Raw genomic sequence first — 19425 nt, 5'->3', positions numbered from 1 at the left:
CATCTTTTGTACATACATTTTAAAGTTCTTTTGCCTTCCCATCCTATTTACAAGACTGGTTAGGAGAATCCTGCCCAGTGTATGCAGATTCATTTCCCTTGGCCACCGCACTTGGAGTACAGTGGGCCCATATTCTGTGAGGTCAGAGACCACTGTAAATAACAAGAAAAGGAATGCACTTAAATTGATGTGCCATCTCTTATTTGTACTTGCTGGGACGTTGGCTAAGATCAGCTTCTTGCATTTATTGTACTCCCAGGTATCTTATCTCCTGAGTGAAGACAGGTTCTTTGTGCATCATGACACCATAAGACGGTTGAAAAATCTCTCACTACAGCTTCATGAATCTACCCACTGATTTGTTAGTGCTCTTACAACAGCATAATAATGTAGCACCAACACTGTGTTGGGCACAGTACAAAACCCAAACATGATGCTGCCATTGAGTGCTTTAAGTACTGCTTTAATATTACTTTTGTGCGGGGAACCCACCACACTTAACTGATGTATAGGTGATGATTGGCTGTACTAAAGTAATTTTTGCCCATGTACTTCACATTCAACACACATAGACAAGGTTTTATCCAAAGGAGGAGGGACACAGTAAGTTGGAACTGTCATCTTTAAAGGCTTGGAGCTCTAATTCCTATCATTACCAACATCCCTCTTCTGAATGTTCACATCTGCATCACGTAAATTTTAAACTTTTGAAAGGTATAATGTGTTCCTTCATACGGTATTTTGTTCCTGCGGCATAAGGAACAGCTGGCACACTTCAGTGTCTGTATTGCCATCTTAATATTTGTGATGAAGGTTAAGAAAGTTTGAAAGATACTATAAGTCCAGTTGAAACATGGTATGTTTTTAAAACTGGTATAGGTGCCAACAGCAAGCATTACTGTGGAAGGTAATCCTGCCCTAAACCGTGTGCGATGGACAAATTCAGGACGTGAGATTGCTGTCGGAGATTCAGAAGGACAAATAATAATTTACGATGTGGGAGAGGTAGGTAACTTCCAAGTGCTTCCAAAGTAAAAATGATGTCTTACATTATTTTACTTAAGTCCAATAATAAAAGGCACTTATTTGGGTCAGGTGGCCATAGTTCTTTCACTGCAGATGCCAGTGTGCATTTAAGTTTCCGCATACAAAGATAGAATGTTAAGATATAAGCAATTCAAGTATTTTTTATGTAGTAGTAAGAATTTTGGATGTGTCTAGTTTTGTTACGGGGTGGGGGGACTTCAGCCCCTCACCCCAACGGTCTTTCACCAGTCCCTATTGCCAGGGAGGGCTGCTCATCCATACTTCCCTTTGGGGTTAGGCAGTTGTTTGGTGGAGGGCCAGATGGCAATAATCAATAGGCCAAAGGTTTGGACAAGCTGGTGCTCTTGTGAATCAGGGTAGCACAATGGCTTGAGTCCAAGGATGCCCTTCCACTAGCACAGGTGTGGACAACCTCTTGGACTTGCCCTGCAGGCTTTCCCATTGGGGCCCCAAGGCTATTTTAGCCATGCCACACACCCCCCACACACATCTGACATCAAGTGTAGGGCAGGCAAAGACCCGGCTCAGCCAGAAGGCATTTGCAAGCACTGCCCTTTGCAAAGGGCATTAAAAGACCCAATTATTGGATGATTGATGAGTTTTGCAAAGCCCTTTTAGAGCTTCTCACAAGATCTGACCATCAGCTGATGTTTGGGCTTTGCAGAGAGTTGTTGTGGTTGTGCATTTGCCCGCATGGTTTGATTTCAAACCATGAAGGCAAAAGGCCACTTGCCATTGTGACAGGTGATTGGTGGGTGGCCTTGTCAAATTGGCCTGCAAGAAGTGGGGGGTGTAAAGATTTGGCCCTGTGATCGGATCCAGTTCTCCAACCCTGATCCTAGCAGATAGTTCTTAGTGCTGTTACACAGGTTATTTCTGACCTAGCAGAAGAGTGTTGCATTAGAAGTGTGACCCCAATTCCAGAGAAATTCCTTCATTTGTACAATTTCTTAAGACCATTTTACAGCCCACTGCGGTTAATAAGCTACAGCCTATATTTTCCTTTTTCACCATGTTTCTCACACTTTAATAGAACCCCTGTTGCATTCAGGTGCTGCGCTATGAAAAGTCTAGTGCTTGAACAAGGGCGTCTTCTCCCGTTCACAATCCTTTGGATTCAAGCTGATGAGTTTAATTTTCATACGTCCACTGATGTTCCCATATAACTATTTCTCCACAGCAAATTGCGGTTCCCCGAAATGATGAATGGACACGTTTTGGTCGAACTTTAGCAGAAATTAATGCCAACAGAGCTGATGCAGAAGAGGAGGCAGCAACCCGAATCCCTTCCTAGGTTGTTGAAGTGGGGGGTCTCGCTGTGAATTTGGGGATTGGTTATAGAGAGCTTCAGAATAGTAGCATGTGTTAAGTATGCGGCTGAACTTGACATTTAAAATGTGGAGTAAACTGTGGAGTCGACAAGTGTATAAAGATCAGTGAAATTGATCTTGCAAAGTTGCTTTTTAATCCCTGAATCACCACCCTTAATCTGATAGATATAATTTATTATTTACCCTGACTTGGCAAGGTGTATGTTCTACTGAAACACTAACCACGTTGAATATTTAAAGTTCAACTTTCAATGGCATATAACTATTTCAGAGCAATTTAAGTTCTGTAAGTTTCTGAACAAGAGCTTTTCCAAGTCAAACTGACAGGCTATGCTGTGGACATCAATCTCTGGGGCACTGGGAAAGCGTTATGGCTATAGTACTCTTAATGGCTTAGATTTGTGCATGCATCTGTTCACAGTAACCTTTATCCTAATTATTATATAATAGGCTCCAGGCTACAGTGGTAGGTCATGTATATGACTAAAAAAATCTGTAAACCCTTTTTTGTAATGGAAACTTTCTAAAATACCTGCTAAGTACTTTGGATTTTTTTGTTTGTTACATTTCTGCAGTAGAGTAAGAATTCTTTATAAATAAACATTACATGGCCTCTTTTCTCACAAGCATCTGTTTAAAGACTTGTTTTTCAAGAGTTTGCATTTTCAGAGGTTTATGCAGGGGCAGGGGTGAGGGGCTGCAGGAAAATAATTAACTTACAAACTCCATTTCTTTTTTAAAAAAGTATCTTGTGCCTATAATAAAAATGGATTTGGGATTTATTTTGTAATTCTTCAGTTTACTTGATATTGCTCATGTAACAGTTCTTTAAACTAAAGCAAAAAGAATGTGCACATGAGGCAAGTCATACTTTCAAAAGCAACTTGTCCATTTTTTTCTCTAGGACTATGTAGTAGGTATGGTATTATCTTACCATCACATAAGATCAGTGTAAAGTTCCACATTATTTATTTTTTGCACATCAGTTTCTTTCCTATGCAACAATAAGATATACATTTTTAATTGTTTCTGAAATATCTGCCTATAGGCTTGAAGCTATTTTTTAAGGATTCTGGATTATTATTTTTAGTTGACTTTTTACTCCCATAGGTAAAAAAGCATGCTGTTTCTACTGATGAATACTACTCAGAAAATCCAATTACCAATTCTGATATTAAATTCTTGGTTATTCTACCAAAGAGGTGATCTTTCTATTGTGACATTACATTAAAGGCTGTATGATTACTGGAGAATAATGATCACTACTTTTTCTCCTGTTTTATAGAGGAACAAGCCTTGCTGCAGCAGAGCCAGCATGACTTCTGCTAGGACAAATCCTGTCTCTCTAACCTGTTGAGAGTGCTTTGACTGTCAACAAGCATGGGTGGAGAGGATCTGATTGACACAGTGTACTTGGACTTTAAAAAAGCTTTTGACAAGGTACTTCCTGAGTGAGCTTAGCAGTCATGTCATAAAAGGAGAGGTCCTTTTGTGGATGAGGAGTTGGTTAAGTAGCAGGAAGTAGATAATATTAGTAAATTGACAGTTTACTAATCTCGAATAGAGAGATACAGAAAGTAGTGTTCCCCAAGGATTCGTATTGGGACCTGTGCTTTTAAACTTATACATAAATGATCTAGAGGTAGGGGTGAGCTGTGAAGGGGCTGTGGCGATCACACAGGATCCCCAGACGTTTCACCGTCTATTGATCCCTGTGTCACCACTTTATTTCTCGCTGCCACCACCCAGGCCCTACCTGGTACAATACCGAGTCCAGTCAGGGTTAAATTTGAACATAAACTTCTGTTTATTTATTGCAGTTTAACAACCGTGTGGTTTCATAAACGGTATTGCTCAATTACAATCATGGGGTGTCTATCCAGACCTATAACTTCCGTTACCTGCTCTCACTCACTAAACCACCTCTCAGATTTTTACTTGTCTTCCTAGCTCCTAACTGTTCCTGACTCAGCTTATTTCACTACACTAACTCAACCTACCCACAGACTATCTCAATTCACTCCCACTCCAACCAACCACCCAAATCACAACGAACTCCCCCTTTGCCCCTCCCAGAGCTGGTTTTATAGTCCCTCTGACTCCACCCCCTGGGTCCTGATTGGGTAACCTGTTTAACTATTTCACCTCCAGCACTCTCATATGTTAACGTCACAGGGGCCAGGTTTGCTGATGGTACTTAATTGTTCAGGGTCATTAAAACAAAAAAGGGCGTGTGAAGAGCTGCAAATGCCCTCTTCAAACTGAGTGAATGGTTGGTAAAATGGCAAATACAATTTAGTGTAAACCGGTGGAAAGCAGTGCGTGTTGGGGCAAAAAAATCTTAAGGTCACATGGAGTCTGAACTGGTGGGGTTGGGCCAGAAAGAGACCTTGGGGGTTATAGCCGATAGCTGGATGAAGCCATCAACTCAGTGTGCAGCAGCTGTGAAAGGCGAATCCCATGCTAGGAAAGAGACTGGGGAGAAAAACTCATATCATAACGCTGTTATAAGGCATTCTGGTGCAAATGCATTATAGTAATGTGTATGGCTCTGGTCGCCTCACCTCAAAGGATATCGTACATTTGGGAAAAGGTTCAGAAAGGGGCAACCAACATGTTTGAGGGGATGGAATGATTCCCCTATGCAGAAAGGGTGTAGCAGTTGGGACTTCTTGGAGAAATGACAGTAGTTAAAACTGTGGAACTCACTCCCACATGAGGCAGCGATGGCCACCAAATGAAATGGTTTTAAAAGAGGATTAGGCAAATTCATGGAGGAGAGGGCTATCCTAGCTCCTAGCCATGATGGCTATGCTCTGCCTCCTCCACCAAAGCCTGTATCCTGAATACCAGTTGCTGGGGGAGGGAGTTTGCACCATTTCTTCCCAGCAAACATTTTCATCTTTTTGCATTTCTTCACCTCTTGCTGTCTTGCAGACTATAGCAAGGTTGTCCAAAAGGATAACTTAATCCGTTTGCTTCCTACGGAGGAATTTAGCTTAGAACACAAAAAGAACCCTGTCGTTCTTGGTTTTAATAAATTTTATTGTCACATGATTTTTAATAAAACACTTTCCAAAACATTCTGTACATTTCAAACTATTTAGAACCGCAACACCTGTTTCTACAAATGCAGTTGCATTTCAATGCCATGATAATGTCTCTGTACAAAGTTGTACAATATGTACAGTAACATGGAATGCAAGCTGTGCTAAGCCAAGCCCTAGTTACTTATTCTATGCATAGAACTTAAAGCTTGAATCGGTCTCCCGTGTGCAAATGATTAGCTGTGTTTTGGATAGAAAGGAGTGATTCGATGTCGGAGCTCCATTCAGCTAGAACATCATGCAGCTGACTGGAGGAGCAGAGCCACGGCTGTAGCTCTCTGTCCATGGCACTACTTTTTAATCTGGCTCAGGAGGGAGTGGCTGCTTTGGGCTGCGCTGAAACGGCACCTGATTTAAACTTTGGAAGAGAGAGGCCAAATTTGTTCTCTATCCCAGCAAAAGTAGCTGTTGCAAGTCGATATCCACCTATGTGGTCGGGATTGGCAGGAGGAAGGCCGGAGATTCGAGACTTGGGTGTAGGTTCTGAGCCGGAGGGTTTGCTGGTAAGGAGGCAAAGAGAAAATTAGCAGAGTTCAGGTTACATCAGCATAACGCTATTTCTTTAAGGCAGGGGTGGGAAACCTGCGGGGCAAATCCTGACCTACCTGGGAGTCCAGTATGGCCTGTAAGACAATTTCCCCATAACCACTGTGGAGGGGGTGTTTCAGTTCTGCTCTGGGTACTGCTTTGCTAACATGTTCCCTGTGGGGAACGTACTGCTGAAGCAACCACACTATTGCAAATCAAATTCGACAGGTGAAACCACCCGCACCCCAGTCACCTGACACAGAATCGTAGAGCTGGAAAGGGGCACCAAGGGTCATCTAGTCCAACCCCCTGCAATGCAGGAATCTCAGCCAAAGCATCCATGACAGGATGGCTCCATCCACCTGTCAAAGTTAGCCCACGGGCGAATAAAGATTTGGTTCCCTACCCATACCTGAAGCGTTACACTCATGATTTCGGCCCATCCATGCATCTTTTTGTCAGTTTTTAACAGTGTTGAGCATGGCTTGGCATGAAACTAGATCAGGTACTCAGAGCTGATCCAACAGATCACTCACTAGGGAATGTATATGCAGATCTGAAATAGCTAGGACTGGGTCAGGTGTTGTTCACTGGGCTTTTTCTCTCCCCATGAAACACCTTCTTGCCGACACCACAGGGTTCTTCTAGGATTCATCGTATATACCTTGAATGCCACCAGCCAAGGGCAGTAAATTGGCCATAAGCTTTGACTTGGATTCTGACTCTTAGTTTAAAGGTAAAGGGACCCCTGACCATTAGGTCCAGTCATGGCCGACTCTGGGGTTGCAGCACTCATCTTGCTTTACTGGCCGAGGGAGCCGGCATACAGCTTCCAAGTCATGTGGCCAGCATGACTAAGCCGCTTCTGGTGAACCAGAGCAGCGCACCAAAACGGCATTTACCTTCCCGCCGGAGCAGTACCTATTTATCTACTTGCACTCTGACGTGCTTTTGAACTGCTAGGTTGGCAGGAGCAGGAACTGAGCAACAGGAGCTCACCCCGTCATGGGGATTCGAACCGCCTACCTTCTGATTGGCAAGTCCTAGGCTCTGTGGCTTAACCCACAGCGCCACCCACGTCCCAGTGGACTCTTAGTTTAAAATGCAGAAATTCTAAGCTTGAAGGGAGAAAAGATGAGGAACTGCTGGATGGTGCAGACACTTCTCCACCAACCCTGATCATTGACTATGCTGGCTGGGGCTGAGTTGGAGTCCAACAATGACAACATATGGATGGCCACAGATTCCCTATATTTCTTGTAGCACATCACCTGCCTGTTCTGTGTCACAGTGTCTCAACCTTATACTAAGACCAGTAATGAAAACCAGAGTGTTGAAGAGTAAAGATTATATTCTAGGTTGCTGTACTTTCCTGTTTATATTTAGAAACACAATTTAATCTAAATGTACCAGGCCATTTTTCACCAGCCAAGAAGGGATGTGGGAACCTGTAGTTCTCCAGATGTTGTTGGACCCCATCTTCCACCATCCTTGCCCATGCTGGCTGAGGCTGATGAAAGGTGCAAGTTGAACATTGTATCAAGGGTCACAGGTTCCCTGTGCTTGGTTTAGAGCAGGCTTCCTCAACCTCAGCCCTCCAGATGTTTGAGACTTCAATTCCCAGCATCCCTGCCCACTGGTCCTGCTAGCTAGGGATCATGGGAGTTGTAGGCCAAAAACATCTGGAGGGCTGAGGTTGAGGAAGCCTGGTTTAGAGGATGGTAAACTGTACTTACATGCCTCCAAAATCAACATAGAGCCAGCGCTGCAAAAGTTCGTAGGTCACTAGAGTGACGCCAAACTGGGGCGAAGATCTGAACACTCGTGCTGTTGAACAGAATAAGCACAAGCTTTATTGAGCAGGTATTTAAATGGTTGCGAGCCTTGGGACTCTCTAGTCTTCTTTAAATTAGAAGTTACAAACGTACCCACACACCCCACCTCTTCCTTACCTGCGGCTCCTTTCCAGAAAGCTGCGGGGCCTTCTTCTCGAAGTATCTTTCCAAAACAGTCAACAACTCCATTGTACGTCGTCTGACCAGCGCGAGCCGCCACTTGCAGTCTCGTCTTGATGACATCAGCAGGGGTCACCAAGGAAGCAGCAGGCACACCTTTTCAGGAGAAATGAGTGTTTAGTTTAACACAGGGACGGGCGGAAACATTTCTAACGCCAAAGAATATGAATACGAAAAACGGCTGAAGTCACATTTGTAACAAAACCAAAAGCCAACGGCAGCAGCTTCTTTCCTCTTGTGCAGCTTAACGCTTTATGCCAGAGTACATTCAATATAATTATAATAATAGTTTATTATTTACATGCCGCCCATCTGACTGGGTTGCCCCAGGCGCTCTGGGCATCTTTCAACAAGTGAAAAAAAAATGAAACGCAGTAAAACATCAAACATTAAAAACTTCCCGATACATGGTTGCCTTCACATCTTCTCAAAGTCAGATAGTTGTTTATTTCCTTGGCATCTGATGGGAGGGCGTTCCACAGGGTGGGTGCCACTACCGAGAAGGCCCTCTCCTGGTTCCCTGTAACCTCACTTCTCGCAGGGAGGGAACCGCCAAAAGGCCCTCAGAGAGTGTCCAGGCTCAACGATGGGGGTGGAGCTGTTTAGGGCTTCAAATACCCATGTGGTGAAATGTACTCTGGCATAAAGGGTGAAGCTGGTAAATAACCCATACAAAAATCACATAATCAGCAATGATCGGACGCCATGCATTATGCCTGTCTGAATGGCAACAGGCCTGACAGATCCAGCAAAGAAAGGATCCCGGAAAGAAAGGATCCAGGATCCAGGAAAGGAGGACTGCGCCATAAAATTGCTTTCTGCTTCAAATAAATGCTTATGTGAACTATTTTAATGGCTTCTCCTTCAAACAAGTTGCAGATGAAGTGAATTTTGGCTCTCCCAAAAGAATGATTTTGAATTTCAACCTCCTAAAACACACTCTTGTTCTATATACGATGTCAGCTCCTTCCCAAATGAAGGAAATTTTTATAAACTCGCCTCTCTCTGTTTCCTTGAGATTTTAAACGCCAAGCCTCCCACATTGAGAGCTTTGAAACAATCGCGACTCCCCTATCGAGGCCAAGAGTACAAATTTGACTACAAGTTGCTGAGCTGCATTAAGCTGTTTATCCACATTATGCAAATGTAATTAGCTCTCGTCAAAATTACACTACCTCCCACCAAGGATAAAAGTGATCAAATTTAGATTAAGCTAGATACAATAGTGTATTAGCTTCCTATCCTTGGCTCCGATGAATATTAACGATTGCTAGGAAAGGGGACAGGTTTGGCAAGTGGGGGGGAGAGGTATGTGAGAGAAGGGGAGCTGCCTTCAAATCACGCCGTAAAATGTTACCTGCGATAGCACCAGCTGCAAGCAGATTAAATCCTCCCACGTGGCCATTTTCATCTGCAAGCATCAGTTTACAGTGAGCGTACACAGGAAAATAGATTGCAGAAAAGGGAATATCTCGGAGGAAACATGCTTTGGCACCCTGTCACGTGAATAAGGGGGGGAAAGTGCAAACAAGTTATAGACACACAGGATAAATTCAAACTGCCTCTACACACAAGGCTCGGGGACTATCCAGGCGCAAAGAGGGGATCTGAACGACTCCCCAGCCTCAGCCCTGAGATGTTAGCAACACTGGTTTGAGGCAGCCTTGTGGTTCTGTCTATATATAGGTACATTATGCTATGTCCTGGGATCTGGCCTTTTTGGTGGTGGCACCCTGGCTGGGGAATTCCTTCCCTCCTGAGATTCAACTGGCGCTCAATTGCCTATGTTCCAACGCCAATTTAAAAACGTGCTTCTTTTGCTCTCTTGAGTCGAGCGCTTTCGCTGCAGTATTGCAGGGGATGTTTTTGATGCCAAATCACGGGCACTTCACCAAGGATGTCCCAGTACGTTTCTGAGCACAATTCAAAGTGTTGGTGCTGATCTTTAAAGCCCTAAATGGACTCGGTCCTGTATACCTGAAGGAGCATCTCCACCCCCATCGTCCTGCCTGGACACTGAGGTCCAGCACCGAGGGCCTTCTGGCAGTTCCCTCACTGCGAGAAGTGAGGTTACAGGGAACCAGGCAAAGGGCCTTCTCGGTAGTGGCACCTGCCCTGTGGAATGCCCTCCCAGCAGATGTCAAGGCAATAAACAACTACTTTACTTTTAAATGACAACAGAAGGTGGTCCTGTTTAGGGAAGTTTTTTATGTCTGATGCTGTATTGTTTTTAATATTTGGTTGGAAGCCACCCAGAGTGGCTGGGGAAACCCAGCCAGGTGGGCGGGGTATAAATTTATTATCATCATCATTATTATTAAACCAAAAGATTGCAACATTTTAAGTAATGGGTGCATTTTTGTATATCTCAATATATTTATTTTCTTGGGTTCGTGAAAGTGAGGGCAGGGGAAATGCAATGAATGAAAGACATGCTTGCATTCCCTCCCACTCCACCTGCCACGTCTGAACAGGAACGTCTTGGCTGAGAAAATGCTATTGTGGCTCCGTGAACAAATATTACAACTGAGGGTGCAGGGCTCTTTACAATGCGGGCAAGCGAAGAAAGCTGAACGTGGATGAGCAAGAAAAGACTCGATGCTCAGACCGTATGAGTCCTTGGCTGCAAGATCTACTGGAGATGCTCAAAGACTTTAAGTACCAATCATCCACAGTCGTCAGACTGAAAAAGGAGAACCACCACTTTGGTCGAAAGCCAGAATGCTTTGTTGTGTGGCAGTGTGTGCAGTGGAAGAAGGCATCTCTGGGCTTTGTTTATGGCCACTGTCCTTCTGAATTCTATGGGCAGGAGAGTCTACTTGTGATGATCCAACTGATACTTCCTATCACCAGTATGTAGCAACCTCTCTACTGCCACCCCTGGAACTGGCTCAGAGCCGACAGCAAAATCGGTAGATCATGAGACTCTTAATTTCAGGGTCATGGGTTCGAGTCTCACATGGGGCAAAAGATTCCTGCAGTGCAGGGGGGTTGGACTAGATGACCCTCGTGGTCCCTTCCTACAGTACAATTCTATGATTCTAATGGTCAAGTCCATTAGCACAGCTTGTAGCAGTGGAATCAAAGCCACTGCTTTGTGACATTGTCTTTGTGCCCACCTCCTTTAAATCCTCAAATGATTTATAATCTGCCTCCTAAATCCATTCGCTCAATTCAAATTAATCTGGGATTCATTTTTAGCAACCCACTCACACCCTCTTTTAAGACACGTGTGTGGTTTACAAGGAAAGGTTGACAAGGAACAATACCAGCCACCCAAATGCAGCGAAATCTTGCTCCGTGTATTAAAACACCTTTAGGAAAATGCTATAGCTATGCAGTTCCTGATGTCCTAACTTCTGGACGGAAGCTGCCACTCCAGACCCAAATTCTGTGCACAAAGAAAGGCATTAACACTGTTTCTCGGGAGCCCAGCTGCCTGCATCTGTCGAATTTACGTATTAGTCTCTTGCCGTCATGAAGGGTGTCGGAAGAAATAGTCTTCCGAGTTTAAGAAAACTAATAGCTTCCGCTCCATTACCTCTGATCTGTAATGATGGAAGTAAGTAGACCTGCAGAGAAAGGATCTGTTTACTGGCATTCTGCTAAAAGTACCGTACGGTATGGGCCTCGCTGGGTTGGTTGCGGGTTTTATTCCTCCCCCCTCCCTTCACAAAACGAATTCATTATTGACAAATCCCATCACTTAACTTCTTAAAGATCTGAATTCTGCTAAACTACACTACTGTTTCGCCGCCGCCGTGTGATTAAGACAAAGAGAGCAGCCCGCTGTGAATGTAACAATAGAGATAGCGGAGACACGAAATAAATGCTAAGGCTATGTGGGCTGCCATAATAAACACAAAAGGGAAAGGCGAGGAAACTTTTTCTCCCTCTACAACACACCCCACCACTTCTTCCCACTGAAACGATCTGTGCCAGAAGTCAGCGGGTCCCCAGAGCCATGACTCCCTACGGCTCGGGATAAAAGCCCGTGGAAGAAAGCGAGGGAGTGTTTTTGTACATCCCACTGCCACTAATATAAATGTGGGTTTCTCTCCATTTTCAACCATGGGGCTACCCTGCAGGCAGAGATTGTTTTCAAATTTGAAAAGATTTACACACACACACAAACCCACAAATCTGAGCGAGTGGAATGCAGAAAGAGAGAAAATATACACCTTGTAAAGACCGAAAATCCCCAAGTCCTTTAGAACGGTGAGGGCTCTAACTTTCGGCCCCGTGGTGATTTCTCCTGCCACCTGCAGCCGAATCTTGACAATCTCCAGGGGATTCGTGAAGATGACCTGAGACCCTCCTGCCTGCGAGAGCAGAACACAACACAATGTTAAGCGATTTCCCCCCAAAGAAACCCAAAATCCACACGTGATCTTTCCACCACTTAAGAACCCGCATCCACATTGAGTATCGGGCAACGGCTTTAGGCAACTTAAGGTTTGCTTCGCTAGCTGATATTCTAGGGATCAGAGCTGCTACAGTTTTTGCAATTGATGAATATTGAGAAGGCATTCAAAAGTGGGGCATCACAAGGAGGGTGGGGAACCACCGACATCCACTCTCAGCCTCCTGCTTTTATTCCGATGGTCCTCTGCCTAGCTGGTTCTGTAGGGCGTGTTTTAGCCCCGTTTGGGGCTGCGCGGAGCCTGTGGGCACCCAAGCCACCGCGTCACCCCCAGGAGAGATGCATGGCTCAGGCGCGTTACGGGCCCCGTGGTGAGCGCTGCCTGGCATTTTGTCACCCCCCCCAGTGGTGACACCCAGGACGGCCTGCCCCCACCACACACACCCTTCCTCCGCCCCTGCGTACAAGGGAAGAAACGAGTAAAAATTAATAACAGTGACAACAACAACAATATCAAATCAAATACAGTGGTGCCCCGCAAGACGAATGCCTCGCAAGACGGAAAACCCGCTAGACGAAAGGGTTTTCCGTTTTGGAGGTGCTTCGCAAAATGAATTTCCTATGGGCTTGCTTCGCAAGACGAAAATGTCTTGCGAGTTCCGGCGGGTTTTTTTCCCCTTTCCCCCCTTTTTCTAAGCCGCTAAGCCGCTTATCCGATAAGCCGCTAAGCCGCTAAAAGCCGCTAATAGCGCTAATCCGCTAAGCTGTCAATGGGCTTGCTTCGCAAGACAAAAAAAAACCACTAGACGAAGAGACTCGCGGAACGGATTAATTTCGTTTTGCGAGGCACCACTGTAAATCTTTATTATGGTCCAGAGACCCAACAAATCGTTACAAAGCAACGATTCATACAGCCTACCTCCAGGTTACCACCAGGTTAAACAAGCATTTCGTTCAAAATATAGGGATCATTGGTTCTTGCAACCACCGATAAAAACTTTACCACTGCTAATGTTCTAGCATTTGTCCAGTCTTCCAACAGGAAGCTGACATAGTGAGCCTCTGATTTTCCTGGGAAAGGTACCAGCAAGGGTAATATCAGTTCAGCCCTGGCTTGCTCATATTTTGCACAGTGCAGCAAAATATGTTTTATGGTATTAGTGTCTTGAGCACACGAGCAAAGTCTGTCCTGGTAGGGACCTCCTCTCAACCTGCCATCCAACACTGCAGAAGAAAAGACGTTTAGTCTGGCTTTGGTGAAAAGCCTTCTATAATTTGGTACTGTCAGGTTTTTAATGTAAGATGTTAACTTAGAGACATGCCCATATTGTACTCCTACTGCCAGCGGACTACAGACTGTGTGTGATCGAGATCGCAAGTCACTGTGTGCATTATCCCATAATCTTTGCTTTAACGTCTTTAGGGCGCCTTCATAACCCAGGCAATACAGTTGGGGGGGGGGTGTGACAGACTAGTAGAGGTGGCTTTTTTAGCCATGGTTTTCTGCCATTTGCTGACAAACTCCTCATTGGGCAGGTGTTGGTACAAACCCTTCCCTAGATCAAACGCTGAAATCCTGAGCCAATGTTTTAGGGCAGCCCACCATGCTTTAGTTGAAATTGCAATAATAAACAAATGTCTATTATGCCGTGCTTTCCTTCTTCTTGGTATGGAACAAATAAGCAGGTTTTTCACTCGGTAGGTGGAAAGCCAGAGAGCAGCTCACCCAGTCTTAGTGGGGTTTGCATGGCACTGCTGCAATTTTGCACGCAGCCTAACACAGGAAAGCGCATTCTGAAAGCGCAGACAACCAGAGGCATGTGACTGGCTAGCTGCTGCTGATGTCACAGCAGCAGCAGAAGTGCAGTTCACTAGCCAAAACCACCAGCAGCCATGGCAAAACGACAGATAAAGGAAGGAAGAGCATTTCACCAGGAGGTGGTGAGGCTATGGCAACCAGCACTGTGCAAGTACACGGCTGCTGAACGGAGGGACAGACTATTGATGCCATCAAGGGCGACCCTACACTCAAGCCACTGGACTCTTGCTCATTGATGGACTTCCTCCACTAACGTGGAACAAAAGACTGAGGTGGAATAAAAGACAAGGGTGAAAAGGCCCGGCTATCACTGCACCTTCCGTCAGCTTTGACCGGTGGCCCTACTGGGACCTTCTCTGGACAGGGAAAGCCTTCTGTTGCCTATGTTCTGGCAACCTCTAGGCTGGATCACTGCAATATATGGGGCTGGCCTTGAAGCGAGTTCGGAAAGTGTAGCTGCTGAGGAGTCCAGCAGTTGGACTGTCGACCATCGCAGGGTAGCCTAAACGTATAGCTCCAATTCTGGCATGACTGCACTGGCTACCGAATAGTTTCCAGGCTCGGTTCAAAAGACAGGTTTTGCCCCCGATACTTCGCCGCCAGCCTCTCCCAACAAGAACCAACCGTCCAAACTCTGCAATCATCACCTGAGGCCCTTCTCTGCTCTGCAAGAGGTCTGTAGGGTGGCAACCAACAGCAGGCTTTGATTCGTATAAATGTGCGTTTTAGGTTTTTAATGGGAGAGTTGGCTGTTTCAGCATTTCTACTGCATTGTAAGTCGCTTTGGGTCATTTCTGCGAGCAAAGTGACTAAGAAATATAAATAGGCACCATCGCTGCTGGAAGGGAGCATTAATTGCTGTTGTGCTTGTCAGTGTTTAATGATTTTGAGTGATGGCAAAAGGTGAGCTGAATGAAAATTGGCTTTTGCTACTGTAAATAATCGGCAGGGCTTTTAGGCTTGACTAGGAGAGCTTTTTACCATTTAAACTGGAAATTCATTGTTTCAGAGTGAATAATGGGCACACCTCCATTACTACATCTGTTACAGTAAAAATTATATATTAAAAAAAAAAAAGTGCGGGGGAAGATACAGACAGAAACAGATTGATATTACCAGTTTCCCCAGCCTGGGTGTGACACAAATTCAACAGCTGTCAAGTTGTTTTATATTTCATTAGCAAGAGCGCAAGCCCCATCCCTCAGAGGAGGTTTGCTGCATGAACTGCTCTCTCCCAAGTTGTGCGTTTTAACCTCAGACATTCACCAAGCTGCATTTCAAAATTTCACAGGGCGATTCAACGTGACAGTTTCGCTCCAGAAGCATGTAAACGTACTGGGAAGTGACATGTTTAGACTTTCCCTCGGCCCGCTATAGGTTTAACCACCCTTCACTTCTGGAAAAAGTGCAGGGGTAATCGTGGGACAGACGGCTGGACCGATCCGCCTACTCGGAAGGGCTTGTCTGCCTCTACCAAAATTAAAGCTGGATGTGATGCTGGCTGCGACACTTTGTTTTAAAATTATAATAATAAGCTCTGGGAAATTGGGGGGGGGGGAGAGAGAGATTTTCACCAGCACAGCACCACAAAAGAAGAAATTTAAAACCCTTTCCTCCACAACCATGATCTCTCCGCAAAATGCCCCCGTTTGGCTATCGGCAGTGTCATATACCCCTGCCATCTCTCCCTTGACATAGGTCATCCTAAGGGCAACCAAGGTAGTTTCAGTGCCTAAAAAGGTAAAAGCTAAAGGACCCCTGGATGGTTAAGTCCAGCCAAAGGTGACTATGGGGTGTGGCGCTCATCTCGCTTTCAGGCCAAGCACCCACCCACCCATCACGATTTGCAATATATTGCTAGGTCAAAAATTACGAAACCAATATCATAATTTTGGTTTTGGACAATATCTCGCCCAGCCCTAGTTGTGGGCATTGTAGCCAGCAGTTTGTTTGAGCTGTGTAACTGATGACACACACTGATAGCATAAGCATTTTGCAAAATATTTTCTCTTCCCCTCCCATTAGAAAAAACAAGGCAAAACTGACTTGAAAGGTATAGATTTGTTCACTGAGTCATGAAAGATATTTCTTGTAGAAATCTCTCTCTCTCTCTTTAAAAAAGAAATAGAAATTGAATTTGGCCAGACTAGTCATTTGAGATTGGTTCACCAGAGTTTACTGTGGTGCCTGTATATACGGGAAATTCTGTTTTGCAAGGCGTTGTTTTGTTTTTATTTTTAATCTTTTAGAAATTAGAGTTCCTGCAGGGCTGGCAAAATAACCCTGTAAAAAAAGTCAAATAGATCAATTCATAAACATTTTTATTTTCGAAGGAGAGGGAGGGAGAAGCCAATCACGGCCCAATTAACTTCCCCAGTTCCTTTCGTGGAAAGCGGTTGAAATGGTGTTTTGCATGTACACAAACAGCAGCAAGCTCTTTAAAGGGACAGGATTTCAGAAAAATGCAGCTTTGACTGATGGAACCTGTATCAGTAGCTTCAGGTTTTTTGGGCTTCAGAATTGTGTTGATGGCCTGAGAAGCACAATGTAGCTTATTTCTTTTAATTAAAATGCACAATCTTGTCTAAGGCTCTGTGATGAGGCCGCAGTCCTAGGCTGTCATGTGTGAGGTCAGAGGGGAAACGCACAGAAAATATTGCAAATTCCGACTTCAGCCAATTGCCCCACCGCCAAGTCCCTCACAGTGAACTTTCAAAGCACCTCCGAAAATGTGTGCACGTCTTTCCTGCCTGTGCACATGACTAAGTGTGCGGCCATGAGTCCTGCAAGTAACACTATTTGGTGTGTCCCAAAATACACACCCCAAAACTTGGCAGGACTGCCTGCTCTGACAGCAACCTATTCCAAGAGGTGACTGGTGGTGTCAACACTTAAGTCCTGTGGACTGAAGATGCACACATCTCCAAGTACTTGAGTGCAAGGATTTGGCCGCAAGAACTGCAGCACACAGAGGGCTGCACTGACCAATGTCATGTTACCAGGCCAAGTTCAAAGTTGGCATAGGCTTATCTGCTTTGCTGCTATAGACCAGTTTACTTCAAGGATTGCCTTAAATGTGTCCCCTTGTTCACTTTGGTCTGTGGAACTCACACTTTTACAAGTGCTACACAATGCCCGTTCCGCATCTGCGACGAGTCATTCCTTCAGTGTGGCAGCATCTGTGCTCTGGAACTCTCTGCCACTTGATATTAGTCAGGTGTGGCTTCACTATTTATTTATTTTTACATGCTGGATGAACAGGTTTTAATTTCAACAAGCTTATCCAGACACACAAGTTAGTTACACTTATTTTAAAAGCTTCACTGATTTTACCTTGGTTTTTAAAGATGGTTTTACGCATCTTTGATACTGGCGAATTGGAAAAATAAAAATGCGGCTCCCTTCTATGATTGAAGATTTATACAAACGCGCAACATATGAACATCTTGCATATAAACGAAGACGTGCCATGGACAAATTCAACAATATTTGGAATCCATTCTTACAAATACTGTAATAGGTTAAACACAGGTTCTGTTTCTCCTTTTATCTCTTTTATTTACGTCTCACCATGTTTAGTGCACATTTAATTATGTACTTTTTGAACTTAAAAAAAAGATGTTTAAAATCATTTTTTAAAAAGATGGCTTTATGCATACTTGTTTTTAACTGGCTTGCATGTTTTAGTCATGTTGCATATGGAAACTTGGGGGAATTTATTTTTCAGCAACATGTTTATGGATTTTCTAAAGAAACAAATAAAGCCATTGCATTAGCAGAAACACTTCTTCCTGTGTAGATGGATTTTTTCATTCTGCCCCTCCCCCAAAACTGCCCTTTAATCTGCTCTGGGGGAGGGATGTCTCCATACACTCAGGAGCAGATTTAGGTAAGTGCGGGGGGGACGGGACGGGACGGGACGGAGAGGGAGGGGAAGTTCCATTGCATGAGAGTAAGCCATTCTCATTGTGCAATGACTTGACTGGATTAATCTGGAATCCTAAAACTTTCCATCTTAGATCAGTGGCTGAACTGTGGAATAATTTGTTCTAGAGTTCCATTCCTTATATTAAGTGATGATCAGTGAAGGTAAGATCAGTTAAGGTGGAACTGGAACCCCTCTGAACAAGGTAAAGGTAAAGGACCCCTGGACGGTTAAGTCCAGTCAAAGGCGACTATGGGGTTGCAGCGCTCATCTCGCTTTCAGGCCAGGGAAGCCGGTGTTTGTCCACAGACAGCTTTCCGGGTTATGTGGCCAGCAGGACTAAACCGCTTCTGGCACAACGGGACACTGTAATGGAAGCCAGAGCGCATGGAAATGCCGTTTACCTTCCTGCTGGAGTGGTACCTATTTATCTACTTGCACTTTGACGTGCTTTCGAAGTGCTAGGTTGGCAGGAGCTGGGACAGAGCAACAGGAGCTCACTCCGTCATGGGGATTCGAACCGCCGACCTTCCGACCGGCAAGCCCAAGAGATTCAGTGGTTTAGACCACAGCGCCACCTGCATCCCTATCCCTCTGGAGAAACATGACTTGACTCAGGCTCTGTGCAGCATGTAGCATAATACTGGCACCCAACAGATGCCCCACTGTAGCAATGGCTATGGTAGCAGCATGGGTGTTATCACTGCTCTAGAAACTGAAATTTATTAAGGAGGGGAGAGCAAGGAAACTTGGTTCCAAACCTTCAGCGGCGAGGGGGCAGAACAGCCTGGAAAAAAGAATCTATGCAGACATTCTGACAGCACATTGGCATGGCTGTGCTATAAACAACGGCCCCATTCAAATACAGTGTCCAAATAATAAGCCCGATACAAGCCCAGCTATTCGCACACGCAGAAAACGGTTCCTAAATTATGACAGACACCTTTTGGGGCAGCAACATGACAAATTCAATCCTGAATGGAGGTTATTCATACAGATCAGGAGTAGGAACAATTCAAGCTCCCTTGCTTAACCTTAACGTCATGTAAAATAAAGTCTCCACGAGGAACAAATGCAAAAAAACTCAAGCTGACAGCAAAGGTTATGAGAGAAGAGATGCAGTCTGAGATCCCACAGCAAACACCTTTTGACATGCCAGAGGCGGAAGGAAATGCACAAGTGACCCTGGAAGAGGAGACCTCTTGCCCTTTCCAATTCCACCCGTGAGGCACAAGACACAAAGGGGGGAAGGGGGGGAGGCGCCTCGGCCCTGCCCCCAACACCCGCTTC

At 44.9% G+C, this 19425-nt stretch overlaps 2 protein-coding genes across 7 annotated transcripts in view; one reads left to right on the top strand and one right to left on the bottom strand.

Moving 5' to 3' along the window:
* Window positions 1-3004, top strand: part of DYNC1I2 (dynein cytoplasmic 1 intermediate chain 2) — a 35916-nt gene extending 32912 nt beyond the window's left edge. For all 5 annotated transcript variants that reach the window (XM_081875309.1, XM_081875310.1, XM_081875307.1 and 2 more), the window contains 2 exons: window positions 880-1005; window positions 2228-3004. In XM_081875309.1, the coding sequence (XP_081731435.1) occupies window positions 880-1005; window positions 2228-2341 (240 nt within the window). In that variant the 3' untranslated portion in view covers window positions 2342-3004. The remainder of the gene's footprint in view (window positions 1-879; window positions 1006-2227) is intronic.
* Window positions 3005-5402: 2398 nt separating this feature from the next.
* Window positions 5403-19425, bottom strand: part of SLC25A12 (solute carrier family 25 member 12) — a 65566-nt gene continuing 51543 nt past the window's right edge. For both annotated transcript variants that reach the window (XM_081874517.1, XM_081874518.1), the window contains exons 14-18: window positions 12210-12350; window positions 9386-9524; window positions 7966-8124; window positions 7750-7840; window positions 5403-5985 (exon numbers count right to left, since the gene is read on the bottom strand). In XM_081874517.1, the coding sequence (XP_081730643.1) occupies window positions 5793-5985; window positions 7750-7840; window positions 7966-8124; window positions 9386-9524; window positions 12210-12350 (723 nt within the window). In that variant the 3' untranslated portion in view covers window positions 5403-5792. The remainder of the gene's footprint in view (window positions 5986-7749; window positions 7841-7965; window positions 8125-9385; window positions 9525-12209; window positions 12351-19425) is intronic.

This window comes from Podarcis erhardii, assembly GCF_964252035.2.
Source record: "Podarcis erhardii genome assembly, chromosome: 1".
Classification (NCBI taxonomy): domain Eukaryota; kingdom Metazoa; phylum Chordata; class Lepidosauria; order Squamata; family Lacertidae; genus Podarcis; species Podarcis erhardii.
The sequence above is the reverse complement of the archived record's forward strand: the minus strand, read 5'-3'. Positions and strand labels throughout refer to the sequence as shown.